This window comes from Euprymna scolopes, chromosome 43 (genome assembly GCF_053919585.1).
Source record: "Euprymna scolopes isolate OS-2025 chromosome 43, ASM5391958v1, whole genome shotgun sequence".
In the NCBI taxonomy this organism is placed as follows: Eukaryota; Metazoa; Mollusca; class Cephalopoda; order Sepiida; family Sepiolidae; genus Euprymna; species Euprymna scolopes.
In genome coordinates this window covers 20,316,388-20,340,686 of record NC_136524.1, presented here as the reverse complement: position 1 = coordinate 20,340,686, position 24,299 = coordinate 20,316,388, and the positions used below count along the sequence as shown (strand labels likewise).

Sequence of the window (24,299 nt, the reverse complement as noted above, 5' to 3'; positions counted from 1 at the left end):
GAAATGAAGTAAAAAAAAAAAAAAATGAATCCATTATTGCAAATTACATAAATATAAAATATTGCAGATATATTTACAAAACCAGCAACAAAAATAAAATTGAAGCGTTTTGCCTCTAAACTTGTCAGAATTTGACTTTAAATAACTTTTCACAAACCCAAATATGTATTGATAAAGGGAAGGTTCTCCTGAGCAAGATGTTAAATTGCATCCATTTTGTTTATATTAACACTTAACATACTAATGCGTAACAAATGTTCAAACTTTAAATAAAATAAATTAAAAATATATTTGTAAAAAAAAAAAAAAAATTTAAAAAAAAATCATTTTTTGAAAACATTTTCTTTGTATTGTTTTTTTTTACAAATATTTTTACGCTTATTTTAAGGCACACATAAATTTACTTTTATTTTTACTTTTTTGTGCACAATATTCTTTCTACTATACCAAAAATTTTACAAGTCTTTCCTATTTTCTCCTTTTGTTTAATTTTAATTAACAAAACAAAAAAATGAATAAATACTTTTTACGGATACATATTATATGTATATTTGTGTGTGTTTTAGAATGAGAATGTATAATTAAAATTAAAAATGGCTTCAGTTTCACATGCTCAACTTTTCAAGATAAAAATAAAAATCAATGTCTTATTCCTTTTTTATTTATTTATTTATTTTCTTTTTTTACACACACACATTTTTCGTTGACATTTGAACAAAATTAAAAAATGATTTCCTTTTTTTACATGCTTAACTTTTAAGAACTAAATAACTTCTGTTTTTATTTTATATGCTGTAACTTTTATTTATTTATGAACAGAATTAACCATGAACCAAATGGACTTTCCCATTATATAAAAAATAGGGGCGGGAGGCATGTTGCAATACTTTTTATATATGATGGAGTATCCTTCCTGAAAGTTGGGAGATCCTATTTATAAATGCTGCCAATAGGAACAGACGAATCAAATCAATTCACGTTCTATCAACCAATCAGAAACCAGAATTACTCCATAAAAATTGAATCTTTTAGCATTCCAGCACATAATTTGCTAGTGTCAACACAAGAAGTATCGTTTGCTCTTTGCTTGCAAAATTATAGAGTCCAGAACCTGTACAAAACAGCTACCAACTGAAAATTCTTAATCTCCAGGACTTGTATATAATAGCTACCCATCGAAAACTCCTCTGAAATTAAACATGGCTTCCAATTCAAGATAACCCCTTCTTAAAAAGAAAAGTCTAGGAGGGTGGACTTCCTAAAATTGCACAGGACCAGCATCATAACACAATCAACAGGGAACAGACCAATGCAGAAATGACCTAGACTTTTGATTTTGGTGCTGAATTAAAAACTCCAGCAGTCCAAGAGTGGTTTGCGCATAATTGATATATTGTTTTGATGTACAGATGAATTTGATAGGAAATAACAAAAAGCCAAAAAGATGATTCATGCCCAACAAAGTAGAAATTATATTAAAATAAAAACTCATTTGGTCATTTTTAAGATTTAAATTCCTCAGTTACATATGCATTCTATAAAAAGAAGAATCACACAATTGCTGAACGCTTCAAATTATAAAAGAATGAAGCTAAAAATTATTCCCCCACCCCATACCTTTATTAGTAGACATGTAAAAACAAACGTGTTTTATCACTAGCAATAACCCTCTTAATCAGGAGTGTAGACGAAACTGAATCCTACAGATTCTTTTTGGTCTGTTTATGTAGATACCAAATTTTACTAGCTGATTAAAATTTTAAGTGAAATGAAAATATATTCCAAAAATCAATAAATTGATCAAGTTAGTTTATTTTTAAATAAGAAAAAAATATGTATTAGCATCCTATGGGTGAATTGTCTCATTCATTTGCCATTTTCAGAAAAAAATGAACAAGGAGATAACTTGACAGTCCTAATTTGCAAGATTTATGCTGTAATGCCATTAATCACTTAAAAATGAAATGCTTTATAAAACTCTTTGATCAATTTACATGAATTTTGGAACATGATATTTTTGTTTTGTCATAGGTATGGATATCATGGAGATTTTTCTCCATTTTTGTTTTTTAATATGGGAGGAATTCTGGACAAGAACTAGTGTATTGTGTCCAGTAACTGGTACAACCATAGTAGATGTTCTCCAAACTGTTCCTATCAAAAGATTTTCAGTACCATAGTAGATGTTCTCCAAACTGTTCCTATCAAAAGATTTTCAGTACCATAGTAGATGTTCTCCAAACTGTTCCTATCAAAAGATTTTCAGTGTTACTTGGTAATGGTTTTTATTAAAGGAAGGATAGTGATAAATTCTATTAACACATCAGATAACCCGACAGTCAAAAGAAGAAAAAATTCATCCAGTCAGTGCTATTACATTAACAATAGTTAAAGAATTTGAAAATAAAAATAAATTTGAAAATAAAATACCTATCCAGTGGTAAAATACAATTTCGATTGGGTTAGTAATGTGCCTAAAAATTAAGAAACCCACCAACACAAAGAATTTGTAAATGGACCAATCACCCTGCATATCACTGCAAGAAATTACCAGATAAATTTAAACCAGTTTTACATAAAAAAAAAAAATCATCAACTGTGTTCAACCAAAACAAAAAGAAATTTCACACTTGAAACTTCAGCCAAGTGCTTCAAAAAGATTTGGAAGATAAGACTGCGAAAATTGAGAGTAAAACAGAAAATATTTGTCTGTACGAAAAACAAAACAAAAAATAAACAATCCTTTTTGTGTACCTGAAACGAGAAAATGCGGAGTTACTTCCCTTCAACTATTGCAGAGAGCTACAGAAGCAAAGAAAGGAAATTATCTCCCCTACCACTTCCTTCCTTTTTCCACAAAGAAATTTTGTACTGTCTCAAAAATTTGGCACCCACATTTCTCCCAAAGCAAAAGAACTTATTGGAATATTCTAGAATCACTGACCTAGGAAAAAAAAAAAACCATCTCTAAGTATCAAATTTCGTTTTTAAAAATGATTTATTTTTTCAATGTTACAGTGATTTTAAAAGTAGAAATATTGGATCTGTTATTCTTATACACATGCACCATGATTTCCACACACACACGTAATAACCGGTTCCATTTGACATCAGAAGAGATCGACTATCATCTGCATTCATCATTGTTATAGGTCGTGAAGAAAAGAAAAAACGTCTATAACTTGACTAAAATATTTGATTTATATTGTTTTCATTTATTGGAGAAAAAAATATCTCTTAGCATCAAATTTTTTTTTTTTTTTTTTTTTTTACACATGGTAGTCACCACTTATCAAGGCCCGGAGGCCACTCGGGGATAAGGGTTATTGCATGTATCTATGGGATAATATCGTAGTAATCGTTAGTAATGGAGATTTGATAAAGTATCTTACTTAAGGAGGTGGTTTATCAGGAATTTGTTTATGTTGGGCTTGAAGACATCCAAGTTGTAGCCAGGTAGAAAACAGGCAAACGAAACAGAGTTCCACAGGCGTGCACTTCTAAGAGAGAAGCTTTGTTTATGGAATCTACACTTTGATTTAGGCACAGATAAAGAGTGGGGAAAATTATTAACACTGGTTTCAGCTAGACGGGTATTCTTTTAAAAATGATTTCTTACATTTTCCTTCTCTTGCTTAAGCTGAGTAAATGCTCGTTTCTGAAGGCTATTTTCCAATATGTTTCTATCTTTGCAATTGAGTTATAATAGGAAATAAAAATAAAACATTTTAACTGTTTTAATTAGTTTATATGTCCCACTTTCTCAATTTATGTTGTTTGCTTTTATTCGTTGTTTATAAATACTGCTTGTCATTCTTTCTGTTTATTGACAGTCCAAGCTAATAAAGGAAAGATTAAAAAAACAAAAACAAAAGCGATTAGAATAGTCCATTATTAATAAACGACTTTTTAGCCCATTAAAAATGCCTTAGACCTTCACTTAGCACTTTATACCAAATTGATGGTCGAATATGGTTAAATTTGTGTTCATTTTTGCATTAAATACTAATCCTTATTGACCTCTAGCTGTGCATCGAATGGGTACCATAATACTTAGTTTGCTGCACCTTATCATAAAGATCCTTATAAAATTTCAGTCACATTGGCCCAATAGTTTCAGAGAAAAAGTGGAATAGACAGATAGACTAAGAAAAATATAATATATAAAGGAATATCACAGCAGTATTTGAAGAGGAACAGAAAAATAGGGAGATACATCGAGCAGAATAAGGTTAATTATTAATTTTGTTTTATTTTATATTTGGTTTTGCAAAAATCACGATTTTTTCAGATTCAAACAATTTAACTCAAGCTCAATAGGTTACCCACTTTTTGATGTTTTTTTCGTGCAAAAATAACAGAAATATAATAAAAAAGCAAAGAATTGTTTATATATATGTAATAGTAATTTGTTATGTTAGCAGTTCTGCTTTTTAATTTGAATTTTTTTGATTTAATAAAAACGAAAGGTTTATTTAGATTTAATTTCTTTAATACAAATGTCAAACTTGAAAAAATATATTGTGAAAACAGTAAAATTGTTACATAAACTTACTTGAAAGAAGTTTGAGTGACACCTAGGACTGATCATGTGACTTCCAAGGGAGAGATAATTTACTTCTTCCTAGTTAGGTTTTAAGCAGAGAAAATGTTCAAATTAGCGTTCCCTACTTTAGTCCCATCAAGGGGGGAGAGAGTACAACATACAGCATCAAACATTCTTGTTATATAGGATTACTGGCTTCTCCCCTAGACCACTATTCCTCCGACTTGGTAATAATACCCCGGAAAATATTGAACTCCTTCCGATAATGGACTGCCTTTTCCTGTAACTATTATTCACCACTCAAATAACATTTCCAATATATATGCTGAAGAGCAAAATACGTGCTTATTCACACCTGAACATTTTGCTAACCACATTTCATTTCCTCTGATGATATGGGCCAGTATTGAAAATCCATGGATTAAGGAATTTAACATAACTTCCCTCTATATATTCCTTGTGTCAAACAATAAATTCTTAATCCAAATATATGTGTTTATATTTTGATTTTCAGAATTTAACTTTAACCACTAAACTTATATATTGCTCTATTATTTAAATATTGAGCTTTACCTTTTTGGCTAGGATCACCCTGAAAGTATTACCTCAATGTAATATCTAACAGGATATTTCACTTGATCTTTAATCTGTGACTTATCTCGCAAACATATATATATAAAATGATGGTAATCAAGAAAATTCTTTGTAGCTTAATTGCCATATATTTTCATAATTTACTACCTAGCTCCAGTAAATACAAAAGAATTTATGGATAAAATACTATATCTCTTCATAACATTGCTGACTAGCCACAAAAGGACATAAACAGAGTGGGTGAAAGTCTGACATCCGGTAGAATTCCCCATTTCCAGCTTGAACAAATTGATTAAAAAAAAAAAAGAAGAAGATATTAAAACAAAGAAAATCTTTACACTGTACAGAATAACATATAGCAACCAGCGTCTGTCTAGGCTGTATATGCCCCGAGGAGCAAGAGATACAAGTCTTTTAAAAATTACCCATCAGCATTGTACTACTATTGTGACAATATTTGTGCGTGTCGGACAATATCTGATGAACTCTCAAAATCCAAACCTCAAAATAGTAAATCCACATCACGAAACAAAAGGCAGCATAACAACCTCCAGCCATGAAACTGGCCATTCTGGGCAAGACTGTCTTACAAATAAGACACAATCAGAAAACAATTTTGCTATGGAAATAGCCCAAGAGTTGCCAAAAATACATCAAAACTTTCTATTACAAAAAAAAAATTGGAAGAATGGGCCAACCAAAAGTGTGCCTAATATTTTCCGGATAAATTCGTATAAAGAAGACTATAGACTGGCTAAAAAGAGGATCACTCCACTATAATCAGAAGAGGATTATAATGGCTGCCCAAGATCAAGGCAGATCTTTGGCTTGAATGGTTTCAATAATGACAACAAATGTAGGTTCTACTGTACAGAAGTAGAGAATGTGAACCACCTGATATCCAGTTCTAAGTTTCTTCTGGGTGACTATCCTACAATGCAACAGAATGGAGTATGTAAATATCTTCACTGGAAAAAGTTGAAAAGTTGAGTGCATCAGCAAGTCCTAGGAACATGTTTACCAGAAAGAACTGTTGGAAATAAGTCATACACCATCTACTATGATTATGCAATTTCTACAGCTACATATTTAGAAAATGTGGCGATTAAACCTGACAGTGATATATGGGAAAAGGAAAAAAAGAAGCAACTTTAGTAGAAGCTAGTATCCATAATGATGCTGGGTCAAACAGAGCTGAGAGGGGGAAAATTGACGAAATATGCAGGTCTTATATACTACATGAAAAGAAACTAGAATCGTAGGAAGATCTCCATCATTCCAGTAATTGTAGAAGCAACCAGACTCTTGAAAAAGAACTTAAAAAACTACCTGGCAAATATACCTGGTAAACCAAGTGCAAGAGAAATACAAACAACTGCCTTTAAAGGGACGATTAGAATCTTAAAAAAACCTCTTGGAATTAGGAATGTACGGGATAGCAGGTGAATGTTTGGCATCCAGTAGGAAACCCCAACCCTAGCTAGACAAAAAAAAAAAAAAAATTGGAGTTAAACCCTATTTAATGAATTAAGAAAAAGTGGTCAACTTTAGTGCAAATACATAATTCTAACTTTCTATCATTGAATACTCTTGACTGTCAACTGTGAGCACCCACCAAAATGATTTCATAGGTACTTTATTTTCTTTCATTCATATGTTAATTGCTAGTGGCCTGGATGATAGGTGCTAGCCTACAAAGCCAAGGGTGGCTTTGTGACTGTGTTCAAATCTCCTGACCAGGAGTAATTATCACTTCCTATACTGATGATTGCGTAAGCATGAAACTCGAGTATCTGTGAGATAAAAAAGTGAAGGAACTGATTTGCCTTGCCACCGCTTCCTGTAGTGCTATGATCAAAGTTAGGAACTATGTTAGCTGACTGTAACTCAATATTTTTCTGTAATTTTTTGTGTACACAATTACATTTGACTCAAACATACCATATATACTTGTGTAAAAGTCGAATTTCTGGGAGACGATTTTAAGGTTATTTTTTGGGGTCAACTTATACATAGGTAATGTTTTTGGAAATGTTATTAAATAGTGACCTAGTGCTCAATCATAACATAGAAAACGCCATTTTGTTTGTGCACTCGGCATATACCGGTAATCCAAGTAATTAATCACACTCCTTCTGAACCCACTGCAGTATGTTTGCTAGCATATAAACAAATGCATGGTTTTTCAGTGGGAGGCTTAATAATAATTGGAATAGCTCTCGGAATGTTCACTCTCTAAACGTGGCTATAGGCAGGCTAAGTTCGATATATATTTGATGATAATATGACGTTTTTTTTTAATAGATTAGGAAATGTAGTGTTTACGATATATCATTCTCTCCTAAGTTCAACAAGTTTTAACAATTTAATGACAACTATTTAATAAAACCATTTAATGGCACTTAACGTATGCATTCACATTATTACAGTATATTACGGTTTGTGCAATGTATGCGTTTAAGTTATTACGGTATGCAACATAAATTATGTTTAAAAACAGTAACTGCACCTGGAATCTACAGCATGTCATTGATCAGAATGTCTGATTAACAATATTTGTGTTTGTTGCATGTAAGTGTGCAACATGTCGGTTCTATATATGAAAATCGAATAGATCACACTTGCGTGAATGCACATATTATTGCTCGTGGATGCCGAGAAACAATTTATAATACGTCTTACAAAAAAAACATCAAAAAGAAAATTATCTGTGCAACAAAGAGCCATGAGATGCACCATTTAACTTGTCTAGAATTTGTAGTCGACTTATACACAGGTAATACCGAAAATGACACAATTTTTAGTCTTAAAATTCACATCAACTTATACACAAGTATATACGGTATGCATATCAAATAGTTCATATTTCACTTATACATAAATCTAAACAAGCACTCCTAAAAGAATCGTTTTTCAATCTGTAGTTTATCAATAAATTCTTACTGTTGCATATAATAGGTTTGTATTAAAATATGTATTAAATAGACAAATATGGTTATGCTTAGATACTATAAATAAAAAGAGATACAGGAGAATCATTTTATATAAGCAAATATCTTCTTTAAATTTTGTCATTTGGCAATATCACATAAATATTGCTAAATGACAAAATTTAAAGAAGACATTTGCTTATATAAAATGATTCTTCTGTATCTCTTTTATATATATAGTTTCTAAGGATAAACATATTTGTCTAAATTTCATCCAAATGAGTTCCGGTTTTGAAAATCCTTTGAAATAAACAGTATCAACTTGATACCAATGAAAATGTAAGTCAAACATAAAATGCTTGAAAAATATATCAGTAAACTGATTTTTTAAAAGAAATGTTTATTTTCAGAAGCATTTTTACAGAAATGAATATTGAATGTCAAATATTTTTAAAATATAATTAAGTAAAATAAATTCAATTAAATGCATGTTTAAATAAATGGGGGGGAGGGGAAATCAATGAATGTTAACTTAGCATAGTTAAAAAAAGCATATAAATTTTTCACATATACTAAATAAAGTTAAATACGGAAAAGAAAAATAAAATACGGAAAAGAAAAGATTGCATTAGATGAAGTAAATGACGTAATATTAGCGGGGTTTTCAAATTGAGTAAAGGAAAGTAATTCAGTGGAGTCTTCAAATTAATTAACACCATTTACTTCTTACGACTTTCAAAACCAGAACTCATTTGGATGAATAAATATGCAGTATTGCCCATTGTTTTGTTAGAAATGTAACACTTATTTATAGGAGGTAAAACATTTCTGAAATAATTCATTTGTATCCATAGTATGGTTAAAATAATTACTTACATCTTTAGGAACTTTTCCAGTTGGTGTGAATATTGTTTGCCAATATGCCCAAAGGAATATGAACAATAACGGATGATAAAAAATGATATACAGAACTGAAAAGAAAAAGAAAACAAAAGTGAATTTTTATGATAAAAATATAATCATCAATAAAGCAAAAAAATTTAAAAAAAATGTCTCAATGTGATTAAAAGTAAAAGTTTAGATGTGAGGTAGGGGGATTATAATAATTGAACTTTATAAAGATAGATGTGCGTTATAAATTAGTGACTACCTACAAAAAAAAAAAAAATCTTTCTAATCAATTTTTGATTGGGCTCTTGTTTGGCTAAGTAAAGAAACACATTTTCAAATAATGAAACTTGCACTTTAACTTACGGTTCAAAACTTTAAACTATACAGATTAATATACAATTAAATTTTTACTAGTTTTGGGAAACATTATTTTGTTGTATATTTTTGATTTCTCGGCTGTTTGCATAAGATGCAGAAAAATCCTCTTAAACCTAAGTTTTATCCCAATCCAGAGTGCCCCTTTTGAGGAAGCTGGATTTCCCCGTATTAATAATTGACCTTGTCTCTATGCCCTTGTGTAGCGGGGTGGGGAATCATAATGATGATTGAGCTTTGTTGTGTAACAAGATAAAGTAGTAACTGATAATTTTTTTTGTTTTTTTTTTTATATTTTACAATGAATATTTGGCAACAATGTTCATGACATTGTTGCCAAATATTTAAGTTACCCACGTGGAGACTAAAAACGAATGTGGTGCTAGCTAACATTTCAATTTACGTCAAAACAGAAATCTCAAGGGGCACATGTGGTGTGAATGGTTGATTATATAATATTTAATAAAAGTGATGAAAGTGCCAAACGTTTCATGAATATTTCGAAAGTAATTTTATTCCATGCAGTTTTGTTTAATTTTAAGTACTGTTCTCATCTTCAATATTCAATTATTCTCATGTTTCGACCAATGTAATTGCCGACTTTCATCAGATGCATCTTGTTGAACTCTGAAAACCATATGGAATTTTGAGCAAACTCCTGTATTTAATCCACAGCAGTAACTTCATCTCATTCCGTCAGCTATGACCGCAAAGAAGTTTTAAGTAATTCATAATTGTATTCTTGGTATCACTTGAATTGAGCATTGAACCATCAACCTACGGAAGACTGTCACTTAGAACTGATTATTACTAAGCATTTTCATCTGCTGCACCATGACAAGGCTGATGAAATGAGAACATAAAGTACCTTCATATGAAATTTTATAAAAATCGACCCGGCTGTTTTAGAACTCACAGATACACAAAGTTCCTTTTATATATTAGTAGAGATAGAGATCTTTACTATTTTGTCTTCAAGTCAACCAAAAAGACGAGGTCTTAACCTAAATCTTAGATTTAGGGTTTGTAATAAAAAACAGACAATTTATTAGTTCTTTCTTTGTTCAGAAAGTACTATGTTCAATCTTTTTCTTTAAGAAAATCTACTTTATTTTAACATTCAATACATCTGGTGCCTAATAAAACAAATCTTAGGCAAGATTTGACTTATATTAATATAGCCTCCTTCTTGGATGATACCCGATTCCAATACTTTTCTAACAAGTTGATGCCTTCTCTTTATTTGAAGGATTTTTCTCAGACTTCAAAATATGCTCCAGTTTCCAATACCACTTCTTTATTCATTAGTAAAATATTTCTCTCTGAAACATTCTTTTGAGGTCTGCAAACAGTCAATACTTGCTAGGGGTCAGATTTAGAAAATAGAATGGGTATGGAAGCAATTCAAGTTTTACTATCATTGCAATCAACTTGTAATATGGTGCAATGTCTTGGCGAAAGAACATTTTTTTTCTTTAGGTGTGGCCATATATTTGGCGATTTCTTTCTTTAAAAACACCAATAATACTATATAATATTTTCTATTGATGAGTCGTCTATAATATAAATCTTACTTGTCTGTCTATATGTATGTATGTATGTTTGTTTGTATGCCTTGCAAAAACTTTAGACAAAAGCGACGGATTTTCACAAGATCGGTATCATTTTGAAGCTCGACCCTTTGAATGACAAATATCGAAAAATTGGCTAAAAACATTAATTCTTCATCCTCAATTGGGCACTTTTCTACAGGAAGGGGTAGCAAAAATCATTCCTTCATGATAATTTAGCAAAAAAGGTATGCGCAAAAACGTTCTTTCTTGAATTAGTTTAAATATAAAAAAAAAAAAATGATCTAATTTTGCTCATGCTGTCAGAGACCGGTCGTTATAGTAGCAGTGTTGTTATCTTAAGCTTGCACGTTCGAGCCAAGGTATCAGGTATATTTTTTCGATTTTTAAAGTTTTGATATTGAAACAGGGTCATTTATGCCATTTTTTGTTAAATTTTTCCATAATGTTTGCTGTTTTTTTTTTAGTTTATATTTTTTTATTTTAAGTTTTAACATTGTTTGCTTATTCTTTGTTTTGCATCACGTTCGCTTTTTTATTTTTTTTCATTTTTCCGATGTTAAAAAAAGTTATAATATTTAAACAGGTTTATAACGTTCACTTATTCTTTATTTTCCATTTTGTTTTGATTTACCCCCACCCACCTCACCACACCCGGGCAACACCGGGTACCTCCACTAGTCCTTTCTAAAGTTAACTGACGAACAAAATAACTTCTACATTCCAAAAAATGGAGACCAAAATTTTGCCTACTGATGTTTACAACATTGATCACTTTGGATGATTTTCACCTGTTGTAGTCCATCTAGCTTCCTACCCATTTGACTCCAGTGAAAAAGTGGATCTATGTTTCATCCATTGTCACATGCAAAAACAGTTGCAAACAATGCTCTGAATCATCAATTGTTTTTGATCGACTGTTAGCAAATGTGGTATCCATTTTGAACGCAACTTTATCATTAACAAAAGTTTATACAAAATGGTAGATACACAGACTTCTGGTATCTTCAACCATGCAATCTTACCCAACTTCAATTTATAATCAAACAAAACGATTTTGTAGACTTTTTTTGAGATTTTCAGGGATAAATGCCAAAACAACCACTTTTTAATTGTTGTTTCTAATTTGTCTGAATAAAACTCATCAAATTATTGCTTTGTTTGAACAGTATTTTTTCCCATCAGAAGACAATGCTTTACACAAAATTCAGATTTTTTCATTGTTTTAAAAATTCACAATAGTGTCTTCATTTAAATAAATAATTTTTAAACTATAATAATAATCCAATTAGGCTCAAAAGCCCTGGACTTGTTGAGCGAGGTCTTATTTTTAAAGTTATTATTGGAACTCTGCAAAGTTCCATGGGAGACAACCTCTATGCCATCCAAAGTTACTGCCCTTCCTATGTTACATTTTTTTTTTTTTTTTTTTTTTTTTTTTTTTTACACAGTGATCACCACTTATCAAGGCCCAGAAGCCACTCAGGGATAAGGGTTATTGCAAGTACATTACGTTAGTGAGGAGATTTGCTGAAGTGTTTACTTAAGGGGGCGGTTCATTAGGAATTTATTAAAATTGGACTTGAACACATCCAAGTTGTAGTCCGGAGGGAAGCAGGCAGACAGAACAGAGTTCCACAGGCGTGCAGTTCTAAGAAAGAAGCTTTGTTCATGGAATCCGCATTTTGATTTAGGCACAGATATAGAGTGGGGGAAATTTTTCACAGTGGATTCAGCTGGACGGGTGTTTTTCGTGAAAGATTGGCGAGGGGGGACCAGAGATTGGAGTTCAGACGAGCATCTGCCATGGAAATAACGATAAAACAAGGACAGGCTCGCAACGTCTCTTCTGTGGGAGAGAGGTTGCAGGGTAGAGAAAAGGGCATCCCCCACTAAGCCATGAAGTCTATTTTGTACTCTGTCAAGGCAGGATAGGCTGTTTTTAGCAGCTCCTGCCCAGATATGGCAACAGTATTCCATCCTTGGATGTACTTGGCTTTTATATAGATAGAGAATTGCATCAGTAGTGAGATATCTTCTGGAGCGGTAGAAGGATCCCACCATCTTTCCAGCGACCTTGGCAACAGACTTGATGTACGTGTTCCATTTCAGATCAGGAGTAAAGGTCAAACCCAGAAGCTTGTCAAAACACGGGGCCTCACCCAGACGAGAGCCATCCATCACAATTGATGCCAGCTGGGGATCAGAGCGTTGATGATGTAAGGATAGGAGTTTGGTTTTGGATGCATTAAAGGTAACCAGCCACATCTTCCCCCACTGAACCACGCGCTCGAGATCAGAGGAGAGAGAATCAGAGAGAACTTTGTCATTTGTTTTTCTCTTATCTCAACGGCTCAGAATGTGGGAGGGGGGTATTTATATCATTTGGATTCTTCTAACGTTCTTATCTTAAATTATATTTTCACGACGCTTTGATTGATGTGACTGCATACCTTCTTCATGTGTATCATGTCGAACTTTGGGACTTGAGAATCTGCACGGAATTTTGAACGGAACAATGAGGGTAGCACACTCTTGTTCCATCAGCCATGACAAGGTAGAAGTCATAAGTAATTTGCAGTTGTACTTTGAGTGTCGCCAGCACTGAGAATTAAACTTTTAAGCTCCAGAGAGTGTGACTTTACAACTGAATTTTATCAAGTACTTGATCCATCAAGATGAGAACAGTAATCTGATTAATCCAAATAATCAATTCTTATTTTAAAATTCAGAAACCTAATGGGGTCTATTTAGTTTAAATTTTAGTGCTTTATGAACATCCCCCCTCCAAATAAAATTATAATTTTAGCAAATACAGTGTAACCCGAATACAAGATACCCAGATACAAGAGAAACTCTGATATCAGAAAGATTTTCTCTGGTACCAAATTAGAGCCTGTGTTAATGTATGTAAATTAGAACCAGATATAAGAGACCCAGATATCAGAAAGATTTTCTCTGGTCCTCCCTAATATAAGAGGGAGTTTGTTTTGAGTGACAGTGTGAGGTCGTAAATCGGTCAGAGGTGAGCTAGAGTTCTATTGAGTCAGAAGTTTTGTGACAACAGCCACTAAAACAAGTGGCCAAGGGTGGCATGTGCAAGCCACCAACTCGAAATCTGACCAATCGGGAACGCAAAGACAACATATACTCAAATTTGAGCATGTCATAATTTGCATATGTTGAATTAGAGCATATCAAAAACACATATTTTTTGGATTAACGACACTATTCTTGATTCCTCCGAAATGATTTTGTGCGTTAGTGGGAAACAAGTTTGTTTGTTAATTTTGCCACTGAAAATTGTTTTCTTGCGATCATTGCGATTAGTGATGTTGGCGTTGGTGTCTTGATGAAAAGTTCTGAACTTTTCTGAACAGTTCGAGCTCATCGATGATGTCAAAACGAAGAAACTCAAACTGGTCGCTGCAGCCAAAAAGTACAGAATCGGTTATTCAATAGCAGCAAAAATTCCAAAGAAAAAGATGATCTCAGAGCTTGCATGCAAATGAATAGAAACACTAATCGCAAATAAAAGCGCCAACCATGCACAAGGACTTTAATGAAGAATACAATGATTTATGCAAGCATGTGCTCATCGAGCTACCATCACTGATCACATCATCAGGCAGAAAGCATCACAACTGGCCATAAATCTTGAAGTTGATTTTATACAGAGCAATAGCTAGCTTATGCTCTGGAAGTAGGCAAATAACGTTTTGTTAAAAAAAATTTCACAGCGAATTAACGTCAGCAGATCACGGTTCTGCCAATGAATGGGTGACAAACGTTTTGCTGCATCTTTTTCATGGATATGATCCAAAAGATGTTAGGAACTGTGTGAAACGGGACTTTTCTACAAAGCCATGCCGTCTGGATCTTTGCAATTTGTCGGCGATGAACAGTCAAATGGGATAAAAGTTCCCAAAGATAGACTCAGGATGCTTCAGCTCACAAACATGGACTGAAGTGAAAAGCAAGCTGTAGTTGTTGGTAAGTTGGCAAAACCATGCTGCTTTAAAAATGTCAAAACTCTTCTGTTTTCTTACTTCGCTAATCATAAAGCCTGAATGACTAGTCAGCTGTTTACTGACGTTATGAAAATGTTTGATCGAAAAATGATTGCTCAAAACCGAAAGATTATTCTGTTTTTGGACAATACCACCATCTCATTCAACCTTTGTATGAAGGCATCATTCTTTCATTTAAAGCGTATTATCGTTGGGAAGTTGTTTGAATGCAAATTGCAGCGATCAATACTACACACACCGCCAGTGTCACTGTCCAAAGTGGCAAACAGATCACCGTTTTGAAGGCTGTGCACATAATGAAACAAGCGTTTTTCATGGTCAAACTGTCAACAATTCAAAATTGTTTTAAAAACTGTCAACAATTCAAAATTGTTTTAAAAACTGTCAACAATTCAAAATTGTTTTAAAAACTGTCAACAATTCAAAATTGTTTTAAAAACTGTCAACAATTCAAAATTGTTTTAAAAACTGTCAACAATTCAAAATTGTTTTAAAAACTGTCAACAATTCAAAATTGTTTTAAAAACTGTCAACAATTCAAAATTGTTTTAAAAACTGTCAACAATTCAAAATTGTTTTAAAAACTGTCAACAATTCAAAATTGTTTTAAAAACTGTCAACAATTCAAAATTGTTTTAAAAACTGTCAACAATTCAAAATTGTTTTAAAAACTGTCAACAATTCAAAATTGTTTTAAAAACTGTCAACAATTCAAAATTGTTTTAAAAACTGTCAACAATTCAAAATTGTTTTAAAAACTGTCAACAATTCAAAATTGTTTTAAAAACTGTCAACAATTCAAAATTGTTTTAAAAACTGTCAACAATTCAAAATTGTTTTAAAAAGGTTGACTTTGTCATTGAATCACAGGCCGAAGTGGAAGAAATACTTGATTAAAATGATCAAGTTTCTCCATGATCAGGCATGAAGCAAACAGATTTTGACAAATTTATCAGCTTTGACGGCATTACGCAATGTTATGGAGAACTAACCGACATGGACATCACATGTGGTATAAAATCGGATGATCAAGATTTTGACAGAGATGATAATGGTGAAGACGCAAGTTCTGGAGTTTCTGAAAGTGACAAACCAGTGCCAAATACTCTGGCTGCATTGAATGTGCTTGAAACTCTGACAGCTTACTTTGAAGCAAAAAGCAATAATCCTGATGATGCATTGAAAACGATTTACGGACTGTATGAAAGTGTTTACTGTTTGTTAACAAATAAATTTATATACAATCAAAAATGACTAAGTCATTTTGGACTGAATTATTTGTGAAAACTGATTGAAAATGTACTTTTGTCTGTTCTTTTAATGTCTATAACTTAAATAAACTAGTGTTCTGTATGTAAAGTGTTTCCATACTTACTTACAAAATAAACCAAACCCTGATATAAAAGAACCCCCGGATATAAGACACTTTGCAAGTCCTGACACCTCTCTTTTATCCAAGTTACGCTATATATATATATATATATATATATATATATATATATATGTGTGTGTGTGTGTGTGAAAATGGAAATTTGGAATGAAATTATATAAATTCACAGCAAAATTTATTGTTTGACAACAAATACAAAAAGATTAGTTTTATTCTTAATCCATGAATTTTCAATGAATGGCTCATCTCATCGGCGAAAATGTTTTTAGCAAAATGAATACAGGTAATTATAAAATTTGCTTATTAGCACACACAATGAAAATTAAATCTAAAATGATCGCATGAAAAAGATTTTAGTTGTCTCCCACTGCAAGAACTTAGACACCAGGATCGGAAAGTGGGATTAAGAAGTCAGTGCCTCCTAAGGAGATGTATTCCATTGTAAGGCAGCCCCGTCAGCATTCCCTGGTAAGAACACCTCAGACGATTAGGAATAAACTAACCTCTGGCCTGTGAGGGTGGACCTCCTAGAAATGCACAGAATTAAACTCCCACCACAAAATCAACAGGGACTGAATCATTACAGGAATAGTCTAATATTTAATCTTTGGGGGCCCAGAATAAAAATCCAGAAATTTTTAGGCTTTCAACTAATTACAAAAAAAAAAAAAAAAAAAAAAAATATACCCTAAAATATAAAATTTGATTTGTGTTTGTCATTGTTTTCCGTTTTTGTGGTTATCTTGAGTCATAAATAAATCAAATGCATTTAAAAATAAATTTAGTTAAAAATAGCAATTTATATAATGAAAATTAAATAAAAGTTTTTCTTATAGGATCAAAGTGTAGTATCTGTAATGTACTCAGTGTCAGTGATGGAGAAGCCTCTACATTGAGGCAATTTTTATTTTGGTCCCAATTCAAAATGTTCAATTTTTCGGGAGGTAGATTTCTGTACACATTAAAAACCAACTTTATATCTCTGCTTCAGTGAGAAACCAACTAAATAGGAACTTGGACTATTTTGGTAAATGATGACCCTAGCAATATATTAAAAAAAAAAACAAATAAAATAATAATAATAATAACAATAATAGCTTTTAATATAAAACTTTTTGTATAAAAAAATGTCCAGTAATTAAAAAATATTTAGATATTACATTTATATATATGAAAAAGTTTTAGTAACATTTGTTTAGGCATTACTAAGTGTAATAGAACAATTGTTCCATCAAAGATAAGCTTTGATAGGATGGGTACTTGGCTAAGGTCATAAGTGTGGATTAGGTAGTCAACATCAAGCAAACACACTCATACATAAATACATATACATACACACTCACATTTTTTCATTGCCATAAAATTTAATTAATATTCCAGAGGAGCCTCAGGAGCACTAGTGCTCCTCAGGAGCAGTGTTTATTTTTAGAGTATGCTATTCAGTGTTTATTTTTAAAGTATACTATTCAAAACAGATAGAAAGTAACTACAAAAAGATAAAAGAAGTCCCCCCCTCCTCGCCCCCTTCAGTTACACCAAACCAAATTCTTTGACCCCACCCATGAATGAACTCATCATATATACTAAATGAACTTTGTTTGACCTGAGGCTCTAAAGATTTGAGGAGTGAAATCTTTTCCTCAAGTCAGGGGGGGGGGTTATAGGCTAACAACAGCCCACTAGAATTTGACTCTGACCTCTTTTGAGAAAGTAGGAAGTTTTTGTGTAATAGAGCCAAGATATTTAAATGTTCCCAAACTTAAATAAAATCAAACCTCACTTGTACCAAAGGTAATTATTCATCTTTTAATGCATCATATATTATAGTTTGTATCTATAATATATTTCAAAATTAAAAAAATAAAAATAACTTTTTACACACACACACACACACACACAATATATCCTCAGTATACAGTGAGGTCTATAGAATAGTTAACTATAAAAAAAGAAAAGAAAAAAGAAAAAGAAAAAAAGAAAAATAAAAAAATAAAAAATAAAAAAATTATATAAAACGCATTTGAATGAAATTCTCTGCCAAACCTGCCTAGTTTATATTTGCTACATTTTTTTTTCTAGAAATTTTCTCAGGCATTTTACAGTGTAGACAAAAAAACAAGCAAAGAAATTCTAAAAAAACAATTATATAAAAATAAATCTTACCAAAGACAACATAAGTTACTCTTCTACCTACCTGGATAAGTTTTTTGGGGTTTTATCTTATTTTAAAGCGTTTATTTACTTTGAAATACAAGTAGTGCAGAGTCTTAAGTTAGAATGAGAAAAAAATTACTAACATTAGATAGTCATCATGACATTTATTGGGTGGGGTTCTATGGGATGATTCCAATATCCCCCCCCCCCCGATTACAATACAATTATCGATTCACTTCTAAATTCTCGATTCCAATACAATTACTGATTCCAATAACAAAAAGACTAAAGGCCATAGCCATAGCATAAAAGCAATATAGACCACCTGGCCTCTTTTGAAAAATCCAACAAACGGCACTGATTTAAGTTCGTTTATACGAATTTAGGAAAACTCGTCCCGGGAAAACTCGTCTCCGGAAAACTCGTCCCCTTTCGCTAGGTAGGAAAACTGGTCCCTTATTGAATAAATGTCGATTGAAAACACATTTTATGATCGTTCTTGAAGGAGATATTGTTTTTTAAAATAGACTATAACCCCCCTAATATTTAAAAAAAATTTTTTTTACTTGTTTAATGTTTTTTTTTTTTTTTTTTTAATAAAATCGATTTTCTAAGTGTTCGTTTTCTACCTAACTGGTTAAGTTCTTAGTGGTTTCACTTATTTTAAAGCGGTTAGTATGTTCATAAACGAGACCGCTTTTTTTATAATAATATAAAAAGAATTTATGGGTTTGTATTACTGTACACATAGATTCGAAAAAGTTGTCAAAAACAAATATATAACAAATAAATGTTATCAAAGGCAAGATAGATTACTTTTCTACCAAACTGGATATAATTTTCGTGTCTTTATTTAATTTAAAATGTTTATTCAGCTCGAAAAGCATACAGTGTTTACCGATGTATTGGAAAATTTAAAATGGCGGCCAACTCTCTCTTTAACACGGTAAGTTCGGAAAAAGGTGTAATAAATAATAAACTAGACAAAATACTGTTAGAAATTTGCTCAATATATGTTACCGTGACATAACTTGACATATATTCGGTGTTTTTTTAATAGCATTTTCTCTAGTTTATTATTTATAACACCTTTTCCCGAACTTACCGTGTTAAAGAGAGAGTCGGCCGCCATTTTGAATTTTCCAATACATCGGTAAACACTGTATGCTTTTTGAGCTGAATAAACATGTTAAATTGAATGAAAACACGAAAATTATATCCAGTTTGGTAGAAAAGTAACTTATCTTGCCTTTGATAACATTTATTTGTTATATATTTGTTTTTTGACAACTTTTTCGAATCTATGTGTACAGTAATACAAACCCGAAAATTGATTAATAAATTTATTTAGTGATTACTTTTTCTCTTAATGATTGATTTTAGAATTTTGAAGTAAAAATTTAAAAAAATTAAAAATTAGTTAACGAGAGATTGTTAGCACATGGCATCCCTCGCGCCAAAAAAATACTTCGTTTTTAATTTATTAGTTAATTTTTGCAAAATTTGACAGGACGACAATAAATGTTGATAATTGATAAAATTATAATTTTAAATAACGCATGAGTGCATTTGGTATGAGAGAAAACAAAAACATAACAACAAAAAAAATATCATAATTAAAAAAACAAAACAAAAAGCAACGATAAATCGAATCGCTGCCTATTTTTAAATTTTTTGGTTTTGTTTTTAATTATTGTTTTTATGACTCCAAAAAACATCGTTAAAATAAGAACAAAAAAAAATTTGTAATTAACTTTATATGAACATAATAAACGCTTTAATATAAGTGAAACCACTAAGAACTTAGCCAGTTAGGTAGAAAACGGACACTTAGAAAATCGATTGTATTTAAAAAAAAAAAAAATTAAACAAGTAAAAATATTTTTAAAAAATATTGGGGGGGGGGGGCTATAGTCTATTTAAAAAATATAATATCTCCTTCAAGAATGATCATAAAATGTGTTTTCAATCGATATTTATTCAATAAGGGACCAGTTTTCCTGTCTAGCGAAAGGGGACGAGTTTTCCGGAGACGAGTTTTCCGGAGACGAGTTTTCCGGAGACGAGTTTTCCGGGCACCGTGAATTTAGGAAAACTCGTCTCGGGAAAACTCGTCTCGGGAAAACTCGTCTCCGGAAAACTCGTCTCCTTTCGCTAGGTAGGAAAACTGGTCCCTTATTGAATAAATATCGATTGAAAACACATTTTATGATCGTTCTTGAAGGAGATATTGCTTTTTAAAATAGGCTATAGCCTCCCCCCATAGTATTTAAAAAAAAATTTTTTTATTTGTTTAATGTTTTTTTTTTTTTTTTTTTAAAATAAAATCGATTGTCCGTTTTCTACCTAACTGGCTAAGTTCTTAGTGGTTTCACTTATTTTAAAGCGTTTATTATGTTCATACAAAGTTAATTACAATTTTTTTGTTCTTATTTTAACGATGTTTTTTGGAGTAATAAAAATAATAATAAAAAACAAAACAAAAAAATTAAAAACTGGGAACGTTACTTTTTTGTTTTGGTTTTTTAATTATGATAGTTTTTTGTTGTTATGTTTTCGTTTTCTCTCATACAAAATGCACTCATGCGTTATTTAAAAATATAATTCTATCAATTATCCACATTTATTGTCGTCCTGTCAAATTTTGCAAAAATTAACTAATAAATTAAAAGCGAAATATATTTTTGGCGCGAGAGATGCCATGTGCTAACAATCTCTCGTTAACTAATTTTTAATTTTTTAAATTTTTACTTCAAAATTCTAAAATCAATCATTAAGAGAAAAAGTAATCACTAAATAAATTTATTAATCAATTTTATTGAAAACTCTGCTATCGTTTATCAAGAATCTTTTTAATTTCATTTTTTGTTGGTTGTTTTTCGGAGGGAGATATAGTTTTAACCCCCACCCTCTCTAAATTATATTTTAAAAAATATTAAAATTTGGGTTTGTATTACTGTACACATAGATTCGAAAAAGTAGTTAAAAAAAAACAAATATATAACAAATAAATGTTATCAAAGGCAAGATAAGTTACTTTTCTACCAAACTGGATATAATTCTCGTGTTTTTATTCAATTTAACATGTTTATTCAGCTCGAAAAACATGCAGTGTTTACCGATGTATTGGAAAATTCAAAATGGCGGCCGACTCTCTCTTAAACACGGTAAGTTCGGGAAAAGGTGTTATAAATAATAAACTAGACAAAATACTGTTAGAAATTTGCTCAATATATGTTACCGTGACATAACTTGACATATATTCGGTGTTTTTTTAATAGTATTTTGTTTGGTTTATTATTTATAACACCTTTTCCCGAACTTACCGTGTTAAATAGAGAGAGTTGGCCGCCATTTTGAATTTTCCAATACATCGGTAAACACTGTATGCTTTTTGAGCTGAATAAACATGTTAAATTAAATAAAAACACGAAAATTATATCCAGTTTGGTAGAAAAGTAATTTATCTTGCCTTTGATAACATTTATTTGTTATATATTTGTTTTTTTGACAACTTTTTCGAATCTATGTGTACAGTAATACAAACCCGAACGAGAAATAATGTCCGGTAAATCACATCTTAGGGGTCTTGATAATCGCTAAAAAATAGAAAATTAAAGAAATTACTGAGGGAGATTTAGTTTTAAATAGAAAATAATAAATTTTAATATTTTTTTAAATATAATTTAGAGAGAGGGAGAGAGAGTGGGGGGGGGGGTTAAAACTATATCTCCCTCCGAAAAACAACCAACAAAAAATGAAATTAAAAAGATTCTTGATAAACGATAGCGGAGTTTTCAATAAAATTGATTAATAAATTTATCTAGTGATTACTTTTTCTCTGAATGATTGATTTTAGAATTTTGAAGTAAAAATTTAAAAAATTAAAAATTAGTTAACGAGAGATTGTAAGCACATGGCATCTATCGCGCCAAAAAAATATTTCGCTTTTAATTTATTAGTTAATTTTTGCAAAATTTGACAGGACGACAATAAATGTTGATAATGGATAAAAATATAATTTTAAATAACGCATGAGTGCATTTGGTATGAGAGAAAACAAAAACATAACAACAAAAAACTATCATAATTAAAAACCAAAACAAAAAAGTAACGAAAAATCGAATCGCTCCCTGTTTTTTAATTTTTTGGTTTGGTTTTTAATTATTGTTTTTATGACTCGAAAAAACATCGTTGAAATAAGAACAAAAAAAATTTGTAATCAACTTTGTATGAACATAATAAACGCTTTAATATAAGTGAAACCACTAAGAACTTAGCCAGTTAGGTAGAAAACGGACACTTAGAAAATCGATTTTATTAAAAAAAAAAAAAAAAGAAAAAACATTAAACAAGTAAAAATATTTTTTAAAAATATTAGGGGGGGGGGTCTATAGTCTATTTTAAAAAATAATATCTCCTTCAAGAATGATCATAAAATGTGTTTTCAATCGATATTTATTCAATAAGGGACCAGTTTTCCTACCTAGCGAAAGGGGACGAGTTTTCCGGAGACGAGTTTTCCGGAGACGAGTTTTCCGGAGACGAGTTTTCCGGAGACGAGTTTTCCCGAGACGAGTTTTCCGGGCACCATATAGTTCTTACCCTCCCCCCTCTCTCAAAATTATATTTTTAAAAATATTAAAATTTCCTTTTTAAAAACAAATCTCCCTCAGTATTTTCTTTTTAAATGACTACGTTTTAACCTTAAAATTGAATAAAAAAACATTAAACTTTAAGCTTAGAAATACGATTTAAAATATAGCGCGGATCATAAGTGCACTAGCACCCATTTTTTTATTAATAAATGTTTAGTAATTATTTTTCTTTTAATATTCATAAACAGTAAAAACGTCGTCATTTAAAAAGAAAATGCTATTTAAAAAAGAAAAGAAAAAGTCGATAAAAGTGACACATAAACAGTAAAACAGTAAAAAAAAAAGTCGATAAAAGTGATTAAAAGTGAAATATTATTAATAAATGTGTAGTAATTTCTTTTATTTCAATATTCATAAACAGTAAAACAAAGTCGATAAAAATTCATGATCGTTTAGTTACTATGGCAACTAAGGTAGAAGTCAGTGTTTTTTTAGGGTGTTCGGCAGGGAACTCTAATTGCGACCAGTACCGAATCGTTTATCAAGAATCTTTTTAATTTCATTTTTTGTTGGTTGTTTTTCGGAGGGAGATTTAGTTCCCCCCCCCCTCTCTCAAAATTATATTTAAAAAAATATTAAAATTTACTATTTTCTTTTTAAAACCAAATCTCCCTAAGTAATTTCTTTAATTTTCTATTTCTTAGCGATTATCAAGACCCCTAAGATGTGATATACCGGACATTATTTCTCGTTCTCACGTAACACTTTTGTTTGTTTTCGGTGTTTTTTTTTTTCTTTACCGAATAAACGATTCCAAATAAATTAAACAACAGTAAATAAGTAAATTCTTTTTTATATTAATATAAAAAAAAAAAAAAATATGCGGTCTCGTTTATGAACATAATAAACGCTTTAAAATAAGTGAAACCACTAAAAACTTAGCCAGTTAGGTAGAAAACGGACACTTAGAAAATCGATTTTATTTAAAAAAAACAAAAAAAACAAACAAACAAACCATTAAACAAGTAAAAATATTTTTTTTAAATATTATGGGGGGCTATAGTCTATTTTACAAACCAATATCTCCTTCAAGAACGATCATAAAATGTGTTTTCAATCGATATTTATTCAATACGGGACCAGTTTTCCTACCTAGCGAAAGGGGACGAGTTTTTCGGAGACGAGTTTTCCCGGGACGAGTTTTCCTAAATTCATTCCC

At 31.1% G+C, this 24,299-nt stretch overlaps 1 protein-coding gene across 5 annotated transcripts in view; it reads right to left on the bottom strand.

The window, feature by feature from the left end:
• LOC145268223 (palmitoyltransferase ZDHHC20-A-like) overlaps nt 1-24,299 on the bottom strand; it is a 226,821-nt gene that overhangs the window by 164,118 nt on the left and 38,404 nt on the right. For all 5 annotated transcript variants that reach the window (XR_013864861.1, XM_080123528.1, XM_080123530.1 and 2 more), the window contains exon 3: nt 8,947-9,041. Coding sequence is in view for 4 of the 5 variants with exons in the window: in XM_080123528.1 (XP_079979654.1) it covers nt 8,947-9,041 (95 nt within the window). In the remaining variant the exon portion in view is untranslated. The remainder of the gene's footprint in view (nt 1-8,946; nt 9,042-24,299) is intronic.